A 20,824-nucleotide genomic window follows, 5' to 3' on the forward strand; every position below is an offset into this window, starting at 1 on the left:
GATCCTGTGGAACATTGAGTAGAACCATAAACCTGCTATTGTGTTGAGTTTCTGTTTGTTATTCTGGGTATAGTTGGAATACAGAAAAATGAGAGGTGATCTTATTGAAACATATCTTAAAGGACATGACAGAGTAAATGTGGAAATGTGGTCGTGAAACCTAACACCAGAGGGCATAAGAGGTAGTACATTTAAAATTGATGAGGAATTTCTTCTTTCATACTGTTGTGCATCTGTGAATTTCTTTATCACAAAGCTTGTTGAGACTGAAATATTAAATATGTCGAAGGATAAAATATATACATCTTTCATCACTAAGGGAATCAAACGTTATGGGGAAATGGGCATGGAGTTGAAAATTATCAGACCAGCCATTATACCATTGAATGGCGCAGCAGAACCGATAGATTTAATTACCTATGGTTTATGGTCTATATTCAGTGAGTGGAAGAAACCTCCTCGCTTTTGACTGACTTTAAATGTTCCCACAGGTGGCTTTGTGTCGGTGGCAAATGTAATCTTCCGCCTTCCGGTCGTTGCCCCATTTGCCGACTGGCTACGATCCTCCACGTTCCCATGATCGCCTTCGGTACTGGCTGTTCGCAGTCCTCCAATTTCCCAGGGTTCTCCGGAAGGTGACGGGAAAGGACAGATGAAACAATGGCTGCTTATTTGACTCACCAGCAAAAAGTGCTTCGGCTTTACAAACGGGCTCTGCGACACTTGGAATCCTGGTGCATTTTCAGGTCTGGTCTTCTTCTCACGGGGATTGAGTGTCAGAGAGACCAGAGGAGTTGACAAGATATATAGTCAGGACTTTTGATCGTTAATTCTTCATCGCTTGGTGTTGAAATGCAATATCCAGATATTTTGTTTGAATGTTACATGTAACTGAACTCATGCAATATTCGACAAATGCACGATTTTTGAAACTACGTTGACACCTTTATTCATTAGATTGCAAACTGTCAGGAGAAAATGTTGCTGGATGCTGGGAGATGGAAACCGAAAACGGTACAAACACTGCAAAACTGGCAGTATCTGTGGAGCGAAAGAAAGAGAGGAGTTGTTTGGTTGTTTGGAATAGTATTTTGATCAAGAGAAACATAAACTCAAATTCTGTCTTTTTGTATAGAATCTGCCTAGCATTCTGTTACTTCCAGCTTTAGTTCCAACAGCCTGACATCATTACAATTCTTTAATTTAAAGTATTAATGTAAATTTGAAACTATGAAACATTTTTCTGTATGAAAGCAGAAATTATTGGAGAAACTCCGGTCTAGGAACATCTATTGAGAGAAAGCAGAGTTAAGTTTTGGGTCCAGTAACTCTCCCTCAGAAACATTTTGCCATCTTCACCATTCCAACATTATAGAATGTACAGATTGCATGTAGGTGTGGCCATTTGGTCACTCAAGACATTCGATTTGTTAAATAATATCAGTTGTGACAAAATAATGTGATCTCAACTGTACCTAGCTTTTTCTCATAACCTCTGCACTCCCTTTTTAGTTGAACTCTCCCTTAAAAATACTCAGTGACCTAACCTCCGCTGCTGCCAGGGGAAGATAATTTCACAGAGTTTCAAATCCCAAGAGAGGAAAAAAATCTTTTAATGTCTGTTTTGAAGAGCAGGCCCCTTACTTTTAAAATGTGGCCCTAGACTTAATCTCTATCACAAGAGGTGGTACATCCTTTTCGAATCTATAGTGCAGGCGCCCTCAGGATTTTTTATCAAATGGAAATTCAGTGCAAAAAGAAAGAACAACTTGGTTGATCTTTGTCTTACTATTCTACCTTGCCAAATCTAAAGAACATGGCTGCTGGACTGGATCTGCAGCAGACGATGAAAGTACTAATACAATGGAAAATTCTAAAATAGAACAAAGAACTGCAGATGTTGGAGATTTGAAACAAAAACAGAAATTGCTGGCAACACTCAGCACATTTGGCAGCATTTGTGAGGAGAAAGCAGAGGTCTTGTGAAGAGTCACCAGACTCAAAACATTAACTTTCCTCTCTCCCTACAGGTGCTGAGTTTCATCAGCAATTTCTAAAGTTAGGAAAAATATACTTAATGTCATCTTCACCAATCTGGCTGCCAGAGATGCATTTGTCCATGACAGTATCAGTAGAATTGACCCTTGCACAATCCAGGTAAAGACTTAATCCTATATTCACAATGAAGATACCCGCCATTATGTTGTATGCCACCAGCGCCTTGTTAAATGGGATGATTGACTTTAAACAGATCTAGCAGTTCAAGATTGGGCATGCATGAGGTGCTGTGTGCCATTAGAAGCAGCAGAATTGTGCTGCAACTTAATCTGCAACCTCAAAGCCTAGCATATTCCCCAGTCTATCAGTACTGTCAAGCCAGGGGATCAATTATAGTTCAATGAAGAGTGCAAAAAGGCATGCCAGGAGCAGTACCAGCCATATGCAAAACTGAGGTGTCAACCTCATGAACCTATACTCAGTGCACTTGTGTGCCAACCAACATAAGCAGCAAATGATGTGGGTAAGTAATTCCACAACAATCCGATCTGATCTAAAGTATGCAATCCCACCACAGACAGTCATAAATGGTGATCAACTATTAAACAACTCATTGGAGAAAGAGACTCCACAAGTATTCTCATCCTCCATGATGGTGGAGCCCAACAAATCACTGCAACAAATAAGAGTGAAGCATTTATAACAATCTTCATCCAAAAAATAACAAGTGGGTGACCCATCTCAACCTCCTCCAGAGGTTCCCAGCATCTCTGATCTCATTCTTTAACCACTTACATTCATATAATGTCAAGAAATGGCTGAGGGCAATGGTTACAGCAAAGGCTATGGCCCACAACAATATCCCAGCAACAGTACTGAAGACCTTTGCTCCAGAACCTGTTGCAGTACACTTTATTCCTCAAAAATATGTCCTGGGCACTAACACCTTCAACTGTTTCACCAATGACCTTCAATCCATCATACTTTAGCAGTTCTCAGATATTGAAGCAACTCTTGTTCAATGCAGCAAGACTAGACAATATCCAGATTTGTTAGGTGAAAGTGAGATGCTGGAGATCAGAGTCGAGAGTGGTGTTGGAAAAGCACAGCAGGTCAGGCATCTTCCAAGGAGCAGGAGAATCGACATTTCAGGCATAAGCCCTTCATCAAGATTACTGATGAAGGGCTTATGCCCAAAATGTTGATGCTCCTGCACCTCAGATGCTGTTTGACCTGCCGTGCCTTTCCACACCATGGTCTCGACTCAATTTTGAGATTTGGGCTGACAAGTGACAGTTGACATTTGTACCACGAGTGCTAGCTGATGACCATCTCCAACACGATTTTAAAAGTCTAACAGGAAACGACAATATAAATGAAGGAAGAACATTCCCAATGACCCTGAAAAATTGTGACCATAGTTCTGGATAAGAATGTGGAGGAGACCAGTTAGTACTGAGATGAGGATTTCTTCACTCAAAGAATGGTGAGCTTGTGAAATTCTGTGCCATAGAAAGCTGTTGAGACCAAGACATTGACTCTTTTCAAGAAGAGTTAGATTTAGTTTTTGGGGATAAAGAAACCAAAGGGAATGGGGAGGGGGAAAGCAGAATAGTACATAGAGTTGGATGATCAGTCATAATCATACTGAATGGTAGGGTAGGCTTCAAGGGCCAAATGGCATACTCCTGTTCCTACTTTCTACAGTTAAGAGAGAATCTAACTATTGTTGTGGTTCTGTTCGCCAAGCTGGAAGTTTTTGTTGCAAACGTTTCGTCCCCTGGCTAGGCGACATCATCAGTGCTTGGGAGCCTCCTGCGAAGCGCTTCTTTGATGTTTCCTCCGGTGTTTATAGTGGTCTGTCCCTGCCGCTTCCGGTTGTCAGTTTCAGCTGTCCGCTGTAGTGGTTGGTATATTGGGTCCAGGTCGATGTGTTTGTTGATGGAGTTTGTGGATGAATGCCATGCCTCTAGGAATTCCCTGGCTGTTCTCTGTCTGGCTTGCCCTATGATAGTAGTGTTGTCCCAATCGAATTCATGTTGCTTGTTGTCTGCGTGTGTGGCTACTAAGGATAGCTGGTCGTGTTGTTTCGTGGCTAGTTGATGTTAATGTATGCGGATTGTTAGCTGTCTTCCTGTTTGTCCTATATAGTGTTTTGTGCAGTCCTTGCATGGTATTTTGTACACTACATTCGTCTTGCTCATGTTGGGTATCGGGTCCTTCGTTCTGGTGAGTTGTTGTCTGAGCGTGGCTGTTGGTTTGTGTGCCGTTATGAGTCCTAGGGATCGCAGTAGTCTGGCTGTCAGTTCCGAGATGCTCCTGATGTATGGTAGTGTGGCTAGTCCTTTTGGTTGTGGTATGTCCTCGTTCTGTGGTCTTTCTCTTGGGCATCTGTTGATGAAGTTGCACGGGTATCCGTTTTTGGCGAATACCTTGTATAGGTGTTCCTCTTCTTCTTTTTGCAGTTCTGGTGTACTGCAGTGTGTTGTGGCCCTTCTGAATAGTGTCCTGATGCAGCTTCGTTTGTGTGTGTTGGGGTGGTTACTTTCATAGTTTAGGACTTGGTCTGTGTGTGTGGCTTTCCTGTGTACCTTTGTGGTGAATTCTCCGTTTGGTGTTCTCTGTACCATCACGTCTAGGAATGGGAGTTGGCTATCCTTTTCTTCTTCTCTCGTGAATCGGATTCCTGTGAGTGTGGCCTTGATGATCCGGTGTGTTTTTTCTATTTCCGTGTTTTTAATGATTACAAACGTGTCATCGACATATCTGACCCAGAGTTTGGGTTGAATTTGTGGTAGGACTGTTTGTTCTAACCTTTGCATAACTGCCTCTGCTATGAGTCCCGAGATTGGTGATCCCATGGGTGTTCTGTTGATTTGTTCGTATATCTGGTTGTTGAATGTGAAGTGTGTTGTGAGGCACAAGTCCAGTAGTTTAAGTATGCCGTCTTTGTTGATAGGTTCAGCGTCCTGTTTTCTGTTCTGTATGTCCAGTAGGTTGGCTATTGTTTCTCTGGCTAGGGTTTTGTCAATCGAAATGAACAGACCGTCACATCGAATGATATCATGGTTTCTTCTTTGTCTATGTGTATATTTCTGATGATGTCCAAGAATTCCTGTGTTGATTGTATGGAGTGTTTGGATCCGTTGACCAGGTGTTTCAGTTTCTGTTGTAGTTCTTTGGCCAGTTTGTATGATGGTGTCCCTGGCAGTGATACTATGGGTCTGAGTGGGATGTCTGGTTTGTGTACTTTAGGTAATCCATAGAATCTGGGGGTGTTGTTGCTTTCCGGTTTCATTCTTTGTAGGTCAGCTCTCGTTATCTGTCCGTTTTTTTGTAGATTCCTTAGTGTGTTATTTATCCTATTGGTGAGTTGTGGTGTGGGGTCAAATTCCTTCATTTGGTAGGTGTTGATATCTGCAAGTAGTTGTTGTGCTTTTTGCATGTAATCAGATTTATCTAGGATGACCGTCATTCTGCCTTTATCTGCTGGTAGTATGATTATGTTCGTCAAACCTTGTTGTGCTTTTTGGATGTAATCAGATTTATCTAGGATGACCGTCATTCTGCCTTTATCTGCTGGTAGTATGATTATGTTCTTATCGTTTCTTAGTGATTTGATTTCAGTGCGTCCCTCTCCTTGGTGTTGAGGTTATGTGTTTGTCTTTTCCTTATTATCATAGGTACGACCGTTTGTCTCACTGTTTGTTGTGTCTCTTCTGTCAGTCCATTGTTCCTGAGTGTGCATTCTAGTGCTGCTAGGAAGTCTGCTGTCTTGGCGTCCCTGTGGTTGTAGTTGAGTCCCTTGGCCAGTATTGTTCTTTCCGTCTGTGAGCTGTCTGTGGGAGAGGTTTTTAACCCAGGTGTGTGTTGTAGTGTCCTCTTTGTTGTGTGTTAGAATGAAGGACCCGATACCCAACATGAGCAAAACGAATATAGTGTACAAAATACCATGCAAGGACTGCACAAAACACTATATAGGACAAACAGGAAGACAGCTAACAATCCGCATACATGAACATCAACTAGCCACGAAACGACACAACCAGCTATCCTTAGTAGCCACACACGCAGACAACAAGCAACATGAATTCGATTGGGACAACACTACTATCATAGGGCAAGCCAGACAGAGAACAGCCAGGGAATTCCTAGAGGCATGGCATTCATCCACAAACTCCATCAACAAACACATCGACCTGGACCCAATATACCAACCACTACAGCGGACAGCTGAAACTGACAACCGGAAGTGGCAGGGACAGACCACTATAAACACCGGAGGAAACATCAAAGAAGCGCTTCGCAGGAGGCTCCCAAGCACTGATGATGTCGCCTAGCCAGGGGACGAAACGTTTGCAACAAAAACTTCCAGCTCGGCGAACAGAACCACAACAACGAGCACCCGAGCTACAAATCTTCGCACAAACTTTGAGAATCTAACTATCACACTTTGACATTCAGTGGCATTCACGTCATTAACTTGCCCACTATCAACATCATGAGGTTAACAACTGACCAGAAATTTAATTGGACTCACTATATAAACACAGTGGCTACAAGAGCAGGTTAGCAGCTAGGAATACTGCAGCAAGTAACTCACCACCTCACTTGTCAAAACCAATCCACCATCTACGAGGTTCAAGTCAGAAGTCTTATTGAATATTTCCATTTACCTGGATGAATGCAGCTTCAGCAACACTCAGAAAGCTTGACACCATCCAGGACAAAGAAGTCACTTGATTGGCATCACATCTACAAGCATCAACTCCCTTCCACACCAATGTTGATTAGCAGCAATGTCCATCAACTGTAAGATGCACAGCGGAAATTCACCAAGACTCCTAACACAGCACCTTCTGAACCAAGTAAAGGACAAGGGTAGCAGATATCTGGGAATACTACAGCAAGTTCACCTCCAAGCCACTCACTATCTAGTCTTGGAAATACATCGCCATTTCTTCAGTGTCACTTGGTCAGTATTCTGGAAGTGCATCCATAACAGCATTGTGTATCTATCTAGACCAAATGGACAACTGTGGTTTAAGAAGTGAGCTCTCCACTAGCTTTTGAGGGCAAATCAGGATGGGTGACAAATACTGGCTCAGCCAGTTAAGCCTACAGCCCATGAATATGTATTTTAAAAGAAAAAGTAAATTCAGTGTTAGCATGAAAGTGAATTACTGTTATTTCTTCTTACCGACTTTTATGAAACATATTTCTTTTACTCAAACTAACATTGACACTATTACTCATTCACTGGGTACTTTGTAAAGTTATCAAATCCTGAAAGTTTATTTTATATGCTTGCGTAATGTGCCAATGTTAGCTGGATTAATTGCACATCCAGTTGCTCTGAGAAGATGCCTTGAACCAGTGGAATTTTTTGACTATGCCAAAGAGTTCCACAATTTTGACTTGGAATTGAATATGATTTGGACATAATCACCAGGTTCATTTCCAGGGCGGAGCTCCTTTGTTGATCTAGATGTTGGAGGTTGCAGGTCTTGGAGGTGGTGTTGAAATAATTTTGAGATGCTGTCATACATCCTGTACATAATACATACGTTGTGGATGGATTAAAATTGAGTTTGATGATAAACATCGACCGTAGTGTTCTAAATGCTGTTATGCTTTTTTTGACTACTACCACAGTTGTATGCAGGAGAAAGTAAGGACTGCAGATGTTGGAGATCAGAGTCGAGAGTGTCATGCTGGAAAAGCACAGCAGGTCAGGCAGCATCCGAAGAGCAGGAAACTCGAAATTTCAGGCATAAGCTCTTCATCAGGAAACTTATTGATGAAGGGCTTATGCCCGAAACATTGATTCTACTGCTCCTCAGATGCTGCCTGATCTGCTGTGCTTTTCCAGCACCACACTCTTGACTGCAATTTTATGCAGCCAAGCAATTGATGAGTAATCCATCACACTTCTGACTAAAACTTTATCGTTGGTGAGAACACATAGAGGCATTGGTTGCAGAGTAATAGGCTCTACCCTGTTTACATGTTCTTGGATCTGGCTAGTCCAATAAATTATTAGTTAGCTGGGATGTGTGGATGTGTAATTAGGCATTCTCTTATAGGCAGTAACTGCTGACAGCTTGTTTAGCATGATTTTTAACCACCATTTGTCATGGCAAACCTGGATGTTGATACCCACTTCTTTATCAGAGCAGTTGTGAATGGAGTGAAATAGTATGCAATTGTCAACATAAAGCCCTCCTTCTAAACTTGTGCTGAAATGAAGTCATTGATAATGCTTGGATTAAGTGGAGACATTCTTCCATTGTTGGATGTTACCTCCAAGATTTTGTTGTTTCTTATGAAATGGCCATTTCATTTTCCCCTCAAATCACAAAAAACAGTTCATAGAATTGTGTATAAATGGATGGACCCATAAGATCAAAAGACATAGGAGCAGATTTTTAGGCCATTCAGCCCATCGAGTTTGCTCCACCATTCAATTATGGCTAATAAGTTTCTCAACCCCATTCTTCTGTCTTCTTCCCTTTGACAGCTCTTTGTTTTAATATTCTGAATTACTAGCTTGGGTTCTTAATCCTGAATTATAACATTTTGGATAGGGGTAGGAGTCCGTTTGGTCGCTTTGTGTATTGAGCAGTGATGCATGGTAGCCTCTTGTGAGGATGAAGCAGCATTTAAATCAGGAACTTATTTGAGGATCACTTTTATTTTTGGGTTGGACCTTAATAAATGTGATGAAGTTTCACTAAAATTTCTATTGACTGCAGTTTTCTGAACAGAACCAGACTGTACTTGTGATGTTCTGTGGAGTAAAAATAACTTTCTTCAAATTCTAGAAATTCAATAAAGTTTTACAATTAAAACTTGACTAAGTACAGATCTTTCAAATGTACGACTTTTTATTTTGGTAAAAGAAAGAAACATATTATTAGAGACTAAAGAAAAAGCTTTTTTGGACCAAATCATGTTATTTTTGTCATATCTTTACTATCTATTGTGATCGACAATGGCATGCTAGTTTTGACCATTTTGCCTTCCAGTGCTATCTGGAGAAGGAACCTTTTAGGTAACTGAAACAGCCAAAAAAAAATCACAATAGTAATACTTGATTACATCCACTACCATTTTAGAATGCAAAATCGCTGGAATGAATTATAAAATACTTTGCCTTGATTAACACAAAATACTTCTACCAGTAGTTTGGACTGTTTGTTTACTTTTATTCCTAATTAGAGACAAGTATCGTTTTTATGCCTGCATGCTACGAGCAAGGTTTGATGAACATAAAGATGAAAAGGACATGGTGAAGGCTACTAAGCTGCTGAAAGCTGGTGAGGAAGAATTCTGGGCAACGCAGCATTCTCAGCCCTATATCTTCCCTGATTCACCAGGAGGCACATCTTACGAGAGATACGATTGCTACAAGGTATGACGTGAAATCTATGCAATATAAAACTAATATTTATCTATATTAAGTCCTTAATATTCTATGTGTTTTTAGAGTGAAATAAGGTAGAACCTAATTGTCTACACTCACAAAAAGACCATATTCGAAAATGAGACAGATTGGGCGAGACATAGAGAGAGAAAAAGAACTCCTGTTTTTCTAACTTCACTTTTCAAATTAGTTGAATTTTGAAATGAAGTAAGGGCACAAATAAGAAAGAAGGAAAAGAATCGCATTGAATGAACTTGTGCAGCTCTTGTCATCAGTGGTGTGGTCAGTAGTGATGTTAGCAGCCTTTCATCATGATGGACATTGAAGTTTCTCACTAAAGTATAATCAATGTCCTTGCCACCCTTGATGCTTTCTTCACGTAGTGGGTCATAAAGAACAGTTTTGCTTGCCCGTATTTGACCCAGTATATCGAAACCTCATGAGATTCAGAGTTGATGTTGAGGACATTCAGGGCAACCTTCTTTAGACTGTGTACCTCTGTACTGCCATATCCAAGGATAGTTATGGTGATATCTGGGACTCTACTAGTGTGTAAAGCATGATTCTGAGAGTCAGACTTTAGTAAATAGTATCTTTGACCAATCTGTAGGAGAACTCACCCAATTTTGACCCAGTTCCCAGATGTTAGTAAGGAATATTTTGCAAAGGCTACTTAAGTATTACACATGTTTAAAGATTCAAGACACATGGTTAAAAGAACAATCCATCAATTTCAAATACATGCCTTTATAGTACATGGAACTGGAAGAATTCCTCTATTCCATATAAGTTTTGACATAGCTGTGGCTTCAATTCTTGGTTGTGAAAATTTGTTAGTCTCTTCCTTGATTGATTTATATAAGTGAGCATAAACCTTCTCAACTTCAAATAACCCCTTAAGGGTTTTAACCAAATACTTCTGGTCTGGGTCTTTTACTGAACTGCTTAAACTAATGTTATCTATTTTTAATAATTCTAAACTATCTAATGTCTTTCTCAGTAGAAGTTGAATATGTAAAGCAATTACCCGTAAAAACCTTGCAGAATTGCCTAAACTGAAACACAAACATAAACTTTATTTCCCCCGAGCTATGATTATTTTCCTCAAGCTCAAAGAAAATTCCAGAATCTTCTGTCTGAAAACATAATGCATTACAATGTTTACTTGCTCATAAACTCTCCCAATGTCAGGTCTCATAGTGGAGGCAGTAATGCAGAAACTTGAACAAGCTGCCTTCTCATCTATCCAACCCAAACTTTGGGTCTGCTACCTGTTGGCACCTTTGTCATCACAAAACGGAACAAATTAGAGGAAAATTACAACACCATCAACAATTTCCTGACAGGCATAAAATTCACAAAAGAGGAGGAGAACAACAACAGACTCCCATTTCTAGACGTGACAGTTGAAGGTACAGTTAACAGAGATCTTCAAACCAACATCTACAGAAAAACAACACACATAGACCAAATACTTAACTTCAGAAGTAATCATCCCAACACCCACAAACGGAGCTGCATCAAGACATTATTTCAATGAGCTACATCACACTGCAGCACCCAAGAACTACAAAAAGCAGAAGAAAAATATCTATACAATGTTTTCAAGAAAAACGGTACCCAGTAAACACAATCTGCCAATTCCTCAGAAACAAACCCAAACAAGCAGACACAAAACAATCAAAAACTATAGCTACATTACCTTACCAAAGATGTATCAGAAATGACTTCCAGACTACTCAGACCCCTTGGCATCATGGTAGCCCAAAACCTACAACACACTTAAACAGCAACTAATGAACCTCAAGGATCCATTAGATACTACCAGCAAAACTAACGTCATTTACAAGACACCATGTAAGAACTGTAAAAAACACTACATTGGATAAACCAGCAGGAAACTTGCCACCAGGATACATGAACACCAGTTGGCCACCAAAAGACACGACCCACTATCACTAGTTTCCATACATACAGACAAAGCAGGGACATACCATCCGCACTTCACTGAAGACTCTCACTGATGATATTACCAAGTGCGGTAACGAAAAGTCTGAAAATGAACCTTCCAGCTCAGTGAGCTAACTTACATACTTACCATCAACCTGAGCTACAAATCTTCTCAAAAATCACTAAAGAAAATCCCATTACTGTCCACAAGTCTTTCTCAGACTAATTTAAAAGACCTCACCCTGATTACAAAAATACTTGCAAGTTAATCATTAAACCTCTTTCAGGCATGCAAATAAAAACCACTAATTGAAATTCAAAAATCCAAACTCAAAAATAAAAAATATAAATCTCACAGCTTACATCATTCAGATAAGGATGGAGAATTTCCTTCCCTAAAGGTCATTAGTGAAGGAGGTGAGTTTTTAATGACAATCTACAATCTTTCATTGTCACATTACTGAGACAATTCAGTTGCAGATTTGTTAGTTGAATTTAAGCTTCACAAGCTGCTGTGGGAGATTTGAAGCTGTATCCCCAGATTCATAACCTCTTAGTCCATTATATTACCACTATGATACTGCCTTCATTTTGTAATCATCATGAGTTCCACAGGCAACTTATTGTGTTGACCTAATGCATTTCATTTAACCCGAGTCTCCTTTTATTGTCTTTTCAAGGATTAGAGCTGTTCTCCCAGAACAATCCAAACTCCCATGAGCTACTAAGCTGAAGACTACGGGCAGGCTTAGCTCTTTTCTTTCGTACCCATTGAGAGTATCATCTGTCCCAGCACCCTCTATTTTAAGTTCCTAATTTGTTTTACACATCTATCTTAATACTTTTTTATTGTTAATAGCACCACTTAATTCTCTTAATAAAGTCTGAGAGGAAGTACTCATTTAATCTATGAATCCTTCAATTGGGATTTTCTAACCTGTCTTAGGACTCTAAGTCTTTGATGACCTTCTGACATTTTTCCAATTGCCATCAGAATCCGCCTCTCCAATAAAGTTTTGGCAGGTCTGTTTTTTTTTTCAACTGTTTTCAGAGTGAAACTCAGTCCTCTATCAGTATTTGCAAATACATGCTTCCGAGAGGGTTTGTTGGAGGATGATCAGATTTATTTAAATCTCTTTACAGCTTGGTCATATTGATGTTAATTATCAAATGCTATTGATTCATTGGCATTTTCTAGCTCAGCAGATAACTGGAATTGTCCAATCTTCATGTTTACTACCAACTATTCTTGATCTATCTGGGGCTTGGTGACTTTTCCTGATTATTGAGCTATTTGAAGTTAAAAAAACCACACAATATCAGGTTTATATGGAATCATTAGCTTTCGAAACAGTGCTTCTTAATCAGGTGATGAAGAAGCAGTACTTCAAAAACTACTGATTCCAAATAAACCTGTTGGACTATAACCTGGAGTGGACTATAACCTGATTTTTAACTTTGTCCACTCCAGTCCAACACTGGCACCTCCACATCAGAGCTACTTGAAGGTTGAGAAGCAGTCTGAAGTCTTAGTGCTTTAGGTTTGTAATGGAACATCATACAGTGTTATCAGCAAGACTGAAGTTTAGAGTTGACCTTTAATTGAAGTACTGCACTTAGTTCTGTCATGCTTTGACATATCTAATGGATGACTTGAAGATTGCTCATCTCAACTCATTCCCTGACCTTGATACTGTTTTACTAATGGATGGAAATCAAACTATATTTTATTGTGCTGAAGTGGTTTTTCAAATTGAGTTTTTAATTTTATTTTGAAATGTTTTTCTCTACTTCTCCTAGACACCAGAATTTTATTTGGATTATTGGCATCCATCTGAAAAGGCAATGTATCCAGATTATTTTGCCAAGCGAGAGCAATGGAAGAAGCTGCGTCTCATGAGTTGGGAGAAAGAGGTGGGTATGAGTTAATGGTGTAAACCAATGTAACCAATTGTTTCATTGACTTGCTTTCCATTCACTTAAAATCATTTCATTGAGAAAGCACAATCATGGCATCTTATAGAACTCTGTAGCATTGTGAGACTACTAAATTATCAGTACAATCAAACATATTAACAGCAAGATATTGCAGTTATTGTACAAAAGGCAACCAGTATTTGTAAAGAAATTATCATCACAATTTCTTTTATTATTACATTCCAATTTGAAAATATGCAAAGTTTCACATGGATAAATGCTGTCATTTTTTTGGGATGTAGAATTCTTTGTCATAAATCTGTAAAGAATTTCTTAAATTCTTTTCAAAAGAAAATTGGATGGTAGATTATAAGATCGGAATATTCAAGAGTATGATGTGCAAACTATAGAGTTGAATTAGAAGAGGCAACTTGTCAGAGAGGAGAAACAAACAGCATAGAATTTGTGTTGTGATACTTTCTTCCTGGCTTATTACCTTAACAAAATTATTTCCAAATATTCTGGTGAAGAGATTATAATGAAGCTATAAAATGACAGGTTATGTGAGTAGGCAAAGATTTAGCAGATGCAATATAATTAGGAAAATTGCACAATTTGGCAGGAAAAAAATCAAAAATTTAAATGGTAAGAGATTGCAGTGGTACGAGGGATTCAGGTGTTCTTGTGAATGATTTGCAAAATCATTCCTATTCACACACAGGAAGTAATTTAAAAGGCCGTTCCTAGACTATTGAGTACAAGAATAGCAAGGTTATGCTTCAGTTATGTAAGGCATTAGTGACACCACATCTACTGTGTACAGTCACCAGACTTATCTCTGAAACAATGGCTAATGTTGGGAGGAAAAGTTAAGACACATTAGGATTGGATTCACTAGAGTTTTAGTAAGATGTAACTTGTTTGAAGTGCAAAATCCTGAGGGGTCTTGACAGGTGCATGTGGAAAAGATGCTTCAGTTGTGGGAGAATCTAGAACAAGGGGGTCCCTTTTTTTATAAATGAGGTGCCATGCAATTAAGACAAATGAGAAGACATTTCTCAGGGCCATGGGTCTTTGCAACTCTCTTCCTCAAAAACTGTTGGAACAAGAGTCCTTGAATATTGTCAGGGTAGAGGTAGATTGGGATATGGGGTAAATGGTTATCAGGAGTAGATGGGAATCTTAGATCAGAAATCATAAAGTGCATAGATCAGAAAGCCATGAATTTTAATAGTTTCAGTAGTTTGTTGAATTAAAGTTTTTTAAAAAAAACGTTTTATAAAAAAGGTCAACATCATCTTTGCAGTGTAGGTTTTCTACCTTGTCTTAATGGTGGAAGTGCTACTGACTGAAACACAACTGAGAAATATGGAATTTTATATAACTGTTGGTTGCAATATAGTAACCTCCCCATTTACATCTTTCCCTTTTGTGTTTGAGTGAGTGGGAGTGAACACCTGCTTCTTCTCCCTTCACTGCACAGAAATGTAGATGGTAGGACAAAGATATATGCATTCCAATGTACTTGTTGAAGTGTAGAACAATGAGAGGCAACTCATTGAAACATAAAATTCTCAGGACAGTTGAGTAGATGCAGGAAGGTTGTTTCCCCTTGTGGGGAGATGCATGATCTCAGAATAAAGGGTTGGCCATTTAAGACAGATAAGGAGAGATTTCTCTGAATGTAGTGAATCTATGGAATTCCTTAAAGCAAGAGTGGCTGGACCATTAAGTACAATCAAACCTGAAGTAGATTTTTAATCAGTGAGGGAATGAAGATCTGTCATAATCTTGTTAAATGACAGAACAGACTTGATGGGGAAAATAGCCTCCTTCCGCTCCTGCATCTTATGGTCATTACAAAACTCTCCATAGTACTGTTTGATATTCCAGTGCATATCATTGTACAGACATTAACAATTGTATAAGTACTGAAAACTGACGTCATAGAGATGTACAGCATGGAAACAGACCCTTCGGTCCAACCCATCCATGTCAACCAGATATCCCAACCCAATCTAGTCCCACCTGTCAGCACCCGGCCCATATCCCTCCAAACCCTTCCTATTCATATACCCATCCAAATGCCTCTCAAATGTTGCAATTGTACCAGCCTCCACCACATCCTCTGGCAGCTCATTCCATACATGTACCACCCTCTATGTGAAAAGGATGCCCCTTAGGTCTCTTTTGTATCTTTCCCATCTCACCCTAAACCTATGCCCTCTAGTTCTGGACTCCCCGACCCCAGAGAAAAGACTTTGCCTATTTATCCTATCCATGCCCCTCATAATTTTGTAAACCTCTATAAGGTCATCCCTCAGCCTCCGACGCTCCAGGGAAAACAGCCCCAGCTTGTTCAGCCTCTCCCTGTACCTCAAATCCTCCAACCTTGGCAACATCCTTGTAAATCTTTTCTGAACCCTTTCAAGTTTCACAACATTTTTCCGATAGGAAGGAGACCAGAATTGCACGCAATATTCCAACAGTGGCCTAACCAATATCCTGTACAGCCGCAACATGACCTCCCAACTCCTGTACTCAATACTCTGACCAATAAAGGAAAGCATACCAAACGCCGCCTTCACTATCCTATCTACCTGCGACTCCACTTTCAAGGATCTATGAACCTGCACTCCAAGATCTCTTTGTTCAGCAACACTCCCTAGGACCTTACCATGAAGTGTATGAGTCCTGCTAAGATTTGCTTTCCCAAAATGCAGCACCTCGCATTTATCTGAATTAAACTCCATCTGCCACTTTTCAGCCCATTGGCTCATCTGGTCCAGATCCAGTTGTAATCTGAGGTAACCCTCTTCGCTGTCCACTACACCTCCAATTTTGGTGTCATCTGCAAACTTACTAACTGTACCTGTTATGCTCGCATCCAAATCATTTATGTAAATGACAAAAAGTAAAGGACCCAGCACCGATCCTTGTGGCACTCTACTGGTCACAGGCCTCCAGTCTGAAAAACAACCCTCCACCAACACCCTCTGTCTTCTACCTTTGAGCCAGTTCTGTATCCAAATGGCTAGTTCTCCCTGTATTCCATGAGATCTAACCTTGCTAATCAGTCTCCCATGGGGAACCTTGTCGAACACCTTACTGAAGTCCATTTCGATCACATCTACTGCTCTGCCCTCATCAAACGTCTTTGTTACTTCAAAAAACTCAATCAAGTTTGTGAGACATGATTTCCCACGCACAAAGCCATGTTGACTATCCCGAATCAGTCCTTGCCTTTCCAAATACATGTACATCCTGTCCCTCAGGATTCCCTCCAACAACTTGCCCACCACCGAGATCAGGCTTACCGGTCTATATTCTGGATTAGTGGTGCTGGAAGAGCACAGCAGTTGAAATGTTGGGCCACGGGGCGGTGTGGTTGATTGGTGCGGGTGTCCTGGAGATGTTCCCTAAAGCGCTCTGCTAGGAGGCGCCCAGTCTCCCCAATGTAGAGGAGACCGCATCGGGGGCAACGGATACAATAAATGATATTAGTGCAAGTAAAACTTTGATGGATGTGGAAGGCTCCTTTGGGGCCTTGGATAGAGGTGAGAGAGGAGGTGTGGGCACAGGTTTTACAGTTCCTGTGGTGGCAGGGGAAAGTGCCAGGATGGGAGGTTGGGCTGTAGGGGGACGTGGACCTGACCAGGTAGTCACGGAGGGAACGGTCTTTGCGGAAGGCGGAAAGGGGTGGGGAGGGAAATATATCCCTGGTGGTGGGGTCTGTTTGGAGGTGGCTGAAATGTCGGCGGATGATTTGGTTTATGCGAAGGTTGGTAGGGTGGAAAGTGAGCACCAAGGTCGTTCTGTCCTTGTTACGGTTGGAGGGGTGGGGTCAGAGGGCGGAGGTGCGGGATATGGACGAGATGCATTGGAGGGCACCTTAACCACGTGGGAAGGGAAATTGCGGTCTCTAAAGAAAGAGGCCATCTGGTGTGTTCTGTGGTGGAACTGGTCCTCTTGGGAACTGATCCGGCGGAGGCGGAGGAATTGGGAATACGGGATGGCATTTTTGCAGGAGGTAGGGTGGGAAGAGGTGTAATCCAGGTAGCTGTGGGAGTCGGTGGGTTTGTAAAAAATGTCAGTGTCAAGTCGGTCGTCATTAATGGAGATGGAGAGGTCCAGGAAGGGGAGGGAGGTGTCAGAGATGGTCCAGGTAAACACCGGTCTATAGTTACCTGGCTTTTCTTTACCACCCTTCTTAAACAGCAAGTCTGAACCTCAGAAAAAATTAAGCCAGATGATTTGATAACCAAGTTGTTTAATATTAAAAGTCTATAGTAAAATTGTTGCCACAATTTGGTCATAGGCCATGTCAGTCTTGATTTACAGTGGTTATCAATTTTAGAACTAAAGTCAGATCATGGCTACAGACTGGCAAGTAAAATTGCATTGAGGAATTGCTTGATGATGTTACAATGTAATAGCTGGCACTAGAGGAACAAAAGAATAATCTACACAGTAACATTTCATTTTAATTCACTCTGTAGATGAAGCAGCTGAAGCAGGAAGTGACTGATAATCCTAAGAGCGAAGTTCTTCCCCCTGCTCGTAAGGAGGGTGATTTTCCTCCACTGTGGTGGAACATTGTCACAAGACCCCGTGAACGCCCAACATAGACACACATCGGATGTTCTGAACAGAAATAAAATCATCCCAATGGGATCATCAGGAGACTGTTTATCAAGAAGTGGTGTCGACACCTTTTCAAAATGTTTCTGATGATGATAATGAATTTGATGAAGTCTAATAAATAGCTGAAATTAAATATTTGGCTTCATTTTACACTACGTGAAACTCGTACTAGGATCTTTTCATTTTTATTAATTTTTTTGTATTGATATTTTGTTTTATATTAATTTCAATCCTTGACCATTTTTGCTGCTGTTAAAATTAAGTTTCTATATGTTTCCTATTATTTAAACATTTATCCACCTTCCCCAGCGCTTCCTTCCTGACTTGAGTGCACTGCTTCCCTATCCTAAATATGTGTGCACAAACAAACATAACTGACACGACTTCAAAAAAAAATTCATTTCTTTATTTCTATGATCATTAGGGTATCTGAGAGTTTGAATCTGATTGTTCACAAAAGGCTGTTATTCACCCAGCTAATAGTAAGCTAGCAGTGAAGCCTGGTTTGAGGGTCATATGTTTGTAGTGGTAAGCATGATGATTGTCATTGAATATATCCGCACAACGTTAACTAAGTACATTTCCAGAAGAAAACAAGCAAACAACTAAATGACAGTTTAGAAACATCTTGAACAGCAAAATCTGTTTTAATTTGCTTCCAGTTATACCTTTTAAAGGTACACTATCCCAGAGAAAAATCACTCCCATCTAAACTTGTATCATAACTAACTGTCCAGTTTTCTGACTTTTTTCCAGCTCTATTGATCTAAACCTCTTCAATTCTGAAATCTTAAACTTCTATAAAGTCTTTATCAACATGGAAGCTTGAGAACGAAACCCTCTGATGGGGTGAAACTTGTTTCCCAAATTGAAAATTTGATGCTTCTGCTGGATGGATACTGCGTTCCTGAGCTGAAGTCAGACTCACCTAGTGACTTTTGTCTCTTTGTCAAATTTAGCAGTATAAACATTTCAGTTAATGCTACAGGTACCCCACTAGGCACTTAGTGTCTCAGGTTCTTGAAAATAATGTTTTTCTAAATGACTTTGACTTCTTAAAGGAAAATGTTACCTTCACAAACAAAGTCCCAAATGATATGTATTATATCCCTTTTCCTAACTATAATCAGTTCTGAAATAAGGGTCACTGAACCCGAAATGTTAACTGTGTTTGTTTTCTCTCCACAGATACTGCCAGACCTGCTGAGTTTTTCCAGCAATTTCTGGTTTTGTTTCTAAAACCAGCAACTTTTGTGCTCTTGCTGGATTTGGTCAAAACAGGGTTATTTTGAAATGGACAAAATATTGAGTGGAACTACCTAATATTTAACTAACAAGCCCTCTATGGTCATGGCCTTCTCTTTATCTTCTCGGTCTGTGAAACGCCCCAGGAATTTCTTAGCTGCTGTAATTCTGGCTTGTGATACCTCCCAACTTCCATTACAATCATTTGTGAATACGCATCAGTTGCCTTGATACAAGTCCTGGAATTCCCTTCTGACGAAAACATTTCTATCTCACTCAAAAAAGCCTTGCAAAATCTCTTCGTGTCCGTAGCCAGCAACCCCCAGCAATCCAATATCAACCCCCTCCAACAATGCTCATGAAGGGCACTGAGATGGCTCACCACTCTTATGTCAGATGCTTAATCTAGAAATTAATTTGACTTACACAAAGTGAATGTTTACATGTTAATTTCTACTTAGTGTTCTTTTTAGTAATATGTAATTTGCTGTATCCACAAGGGTAAGTTCTGATATGTATTTATACATTTTTAGTGAGCCCAGTAGTATAATTCATGATTTAATCAAGTACTTTTTATATAGGAAGTGGGAATAAACTAGCTCCACCATTCAACTAGACAACCATTTTGTTTCACTATCACATATCTTTTGATAACTTAAATCAAAATTTCTAGATGTTAGTTTAGAATGTATTGTACTCAATGACAAAGACTCCACAACCTCCTGGAATACAGAAATTCGAAGATTCACTATCACCCAAATAATACATTATCTAAATACTGAAGAGTCTGTATCCTAGTTTGAGAACATGCACCTAGTTTTGGCCTTGCAGCCTGAGAATGGCCAGGTAATTCCATGGGAGTGTTATGCAAGGCAGTCACCCAGTCTGCATTGTAAGCAGTAGACTCGATTGAAATAAGTACAAATGAAATAATGCTTCACCTGTAAGGTGTGTTTGGGATCTTAGAGGGAAGAGGTGAATGTCCATGTGTTACACTTGCTGTGATTGCACAGGAAGGTGGCATGGGGTGTGAGGAAGCTTTAGAAATGATGGAGGAGTGGACCAGGTTGTCGTAGAGGAAATGGTCTCTGCTGCTGTGGATGGGGGAAGGTCGGGGAACCCTATGTAGGCTGGAACTAGGAGTGTTTCACAAATTCCACGAAAAGACTCAAATAGTTGGGACCCATTCAGGTGCTCATGCCCAAATCTTTGACTTGGAGAAAAGGAGAATTAGTTAAAAGAGAAGTTGTTCAAAGTGAGAACAGGCTAATCCAGGTGATGGAGTGTTATGGTGGATGGGGTCTCTTCAGGCTGCTTTTCAAGAAAGATGAGAGTTTTCAAACCATCCTCGTAGGGAGTGGACTTGTAGAGGGATTACACATCCATGGTGAGGAGGAGGTGGCTAGCATCAGAAAACTGGAAGTATTGGAACTGATCTAAAGTGTCATGCAAATCACTAATGTAAATTTGAAGAGACTGAACAAGGGGGAGAAAAATAGAATCAAGATAGGAAGAAGTTAGTTAAGTGGGCCGAGAATATGCTGAAATGATGGATCTTTTTGGAAAGAGAAACTGTGCAGGGTTGGTGGACTATGAAGTGGGAAACTATGGAAGAGAAAGATTCATGACAATCTAGGAAACTAC

General features: G+C 40.2%; 1 protein-coding gene across 1 annotated transcript; it reads left to right on the plus strand.

Moving 5' to 3' along the window:
* The first annotated feature begins 589 nt into the window (after window positions 1-589).
* Window positions 590-18,090, plus strand: ndufb9 (NADH:ubiquinone oxidoreductase subunit B9). Its single transcript, XM_043688567.2, has 4 exons — window positions 590-746; window positions 9,220-9,412; window positions 13,175-13,288; window positions 17,791-18,090. The coding sequence occupies exons 1-4, from the start codon at window positions 661-663 to the stop codon at window positions 17,917-17,919; spliced, it is 522 nt and encodes a 173-aa protein (XP_043544502.1). The 5' UTR covers window positions 590-660; the 3' UTR covers window positions 17,920-18,090.
* Window positions 18,091-20,824: the final 2,734 nt, after the last annotated feature.

Source organism: Chiloscyllium plagiosum, unplaced genomic scaffold (genome assembly GCF_037043375.1).
Source record: "Chiloscyllium plagiosum isolate Xiang-an unplaced genomic scaffold, Cpla_swu_hap1 HiC_scaffold_4, whole genome shotgun sequence".
In the NCBI taxonomy this organism is placed as follows: domain Eukaryota; kingdom Metazoa; phylum Chordata; class Chondrichthyes; order Orectolobiformes; family Hemiscylliidae; genus Chiloscyllium; species Chiloscyllium plagiosum.